The 2466-nt window shown below is 35.4% G+C and overlaps 1 protein-coding gene across 1 annotated transcript; it reads right to left on the bottom strand.

The window, feature by feature from the left end:
• Positions 1–926: 926 nt before the first annotated feature.
• LOC127876035 (NF-kappa-B inhibitor cactus-like) lies at positions 927–2462 on the bottom strand. The gene has a single exon (XM_052420883.1). It carries the CDS (start codon positions 2207–2209, stop codon positions 1175–1177), a length of 1035 nt encoding a protein of 344 aa, XP_052276843.1. The 5' UTR covers positions 2210–2462; the 3' UTR covers positions 927–1174.
• Positions 2463–2466: the final 4 nt, after the last annotated feature.

The raw sequence follows: 2466 nt of genomic DNA, 5'->3' as shown, positions 1-2466 counted from the left end.
ACATTTAAAGTAAACATAAATTAAAAAATTGTCCTATCAAACGTCATGGCATTGTTAAGGGTTAGTCGGGAGAGGTGAAACAAATTATACTCTCAACAATACAGAAGTTTATTGTTGATTTATTTATTGTGTAAGAAATAAAAAACATTACAGAAAAATAAACACATTAAAATGTAAAATATGTACATTTTAGTTTAATTGTAATGTATTAATTTGCTTAAGTTCGCTATTGCAGGGTATTTTATAAACGCTTTTATTTTAAATTCGAATGCGGAAAGCTACCACCTGTAATTAAAATTATGAAAAACATGTCAAATAACCAAACGACAAGCGTTTTCTGACCGCACTTGTTGACGGCATGTAATTTGTAATTTTAGTGTGTGTTTATTTTTTTTGCAGATTTTTTCCCAATATTGAATGATTGTTTTACATTAAACATTTATTTACCTCAAACTAAGTACATAAATTATTATTCCCACTTGGTCTCAAAGGTCCAAATAAGTGTTTAAAAATGTTCGAAAATAAAGCGTGGTTAAAAATATACAGGCCACTTCATTGCAATTATTGACTATTTATGCTATACAGGTCTTATATACATTACACTTGATAAGTTTTTATATAAATTATCAACGAACAATACCGTGTTTATACGCTATCTGATTGTATACAGGTCATATATACATTACACTGGATAAGTTTTTATATAAATTATCAACGAACAATTCCATGTTTATACGCTGTCTGATTGTATACATGTATTTTATTTTCAAAAATTTAAGTTGATGAATGCTGTATGGTGCATTTTATTTTATATTTTGTGTAATATTGTTCAATTATTTTCGTGACTTAAACGTAACAGCATTACGTCAAATGTGCGTTACAAAAATGTACCCATAAACAGTTACAAATGAGAACATAGATTTCAATTTGTCTGAAATTCGATGTATTTATTTTTCATAGACAACAGTATCTCATGATTTAAATGCATATACAACTGCATAAACAAGCTTAGGTTTATTATTTGTGGCTGTTAATATTCTCTGTTTAAACAATCGTTTGATGTCAGAGAAAAAACGCGTGATTATGTAAATATGTGTAAATATGAAACATTTGGAAACCCGGTGGTTTCCAATACAAAGGTATAAATCCAGGAACTCGTAACGATGCACATGCTCTAGTCACTGTCGTCATCGGAATCCCAACTTTCATGTGGAAGCGGTCTAGGGGAGTCTGCTCCATGTACAAGAAGCACATTCAAACAACGTGTGTGGCCTTTATACTGTGCCAACTCGGCCGGCGTGTATCCCGCGTAATTTCCCGCATTCAATTTAACACCTGTCCTTTTCAGAATATATTCCACAATTTCACGGCGCCCATTCTCCGCAGCGATATGTAGCGCAGTTTTCCCACTTTTAAGGTCGACTGCGTTTATGTCGGCATCGATTTCTATAAGCAATCCTGCAACGATTGTATGCATTTGTTGTAAAGCAAGAAGCAAACATGTAAGGCCATCAAAATTCCGTATCTCCGTATCTTGTGGTATCTGTTGATAGGGTATTTTGTAGCGATTTTTTCTCGCTTCCGAATATCTTATAGGAGTAATAAGTGATTTAGCTGATTCTGCAAATCCATGTATGCATGCAATGTGCAAAGGTGTGTTGCCCAGCCTATCTCGTCGACAAACGTCCGCTCCTGCAACCACAAGACGCCGAGTCACGTCAGGATTATCCGTCAATACAGAGAGGTGCAACGCCGACTGACGCAGTAGGTTGTGCCTATGTAATGGCTCTATTGTCGGCAAATTATTGATTATTTCCAACACTTGTTTGGTTTCCTTATGAATAATTTTAATAAACAACATCGTATCTCCGTCTTCGTCATCTTTGGTAGCAAGTTTAACGTAATAATCTCTATCTTCAGCCTGAGAGTCGGACCAGTAACCGCTTTCAATATCTTCCAACTCAAATGTTGAAATTTCGAAGCAGCGTCTCTTCGATTTCGGAGATTCTAGTGAATCTAGGTTCAAATTTTCCAAGCTTTTTGTCAGCGACTCTCTGGAAGACGGAAGTATTGTACTGTTTAAATCCGATGTGTGGTCCAGAGAACCGTAACCACTTGAACTGGGACGCGAACTTCCGCTCTTTTTTGCTTTGGAATGTCCACGCAGACTTAATAAATAAAAAGAGCTACCTTCTTGTGAATACAGCATTGAAATACGCAAAAGGTAAGGTTATTAAACGTTCATCGAAAACGAAAGTAGATAAGATGACATCAGCGGCCGCCTCACAATTAGACCCATTTAAACCTCAAAGGTGCCCATACATAGCATACGTCCCGCTGTAGATTGCCAAAAGCCATATGCGTGACATTTGAAAGCAAAGCAACATTTTTATTCATTTTAAAATTACTTTATAGCTAGATAAATACACTAGTCTCTTTGACCGACTTTAACAGGGAAATAAATTG

This window comes from Dreissena polymorpha, chromosome 4 (genome assembly GCF_020536995.1).
Source record: "Dreissena polymorpha isolate Duluth1 chromosome 4, UMN_Dpol_1.0, whole genome shotgun sequence".
Lineage (NCBI taxonomy): Eukaryota > Metazoa > Mollusca > Bivalvia > Myida > Dreissenidae > Dreissena > Dreissena polymorpha.
The sequence above is the reverse complement of the archived record's forward strand: the minus strand, read 5'-3'. Positions and strand labels throughout refer to the sequence as shown.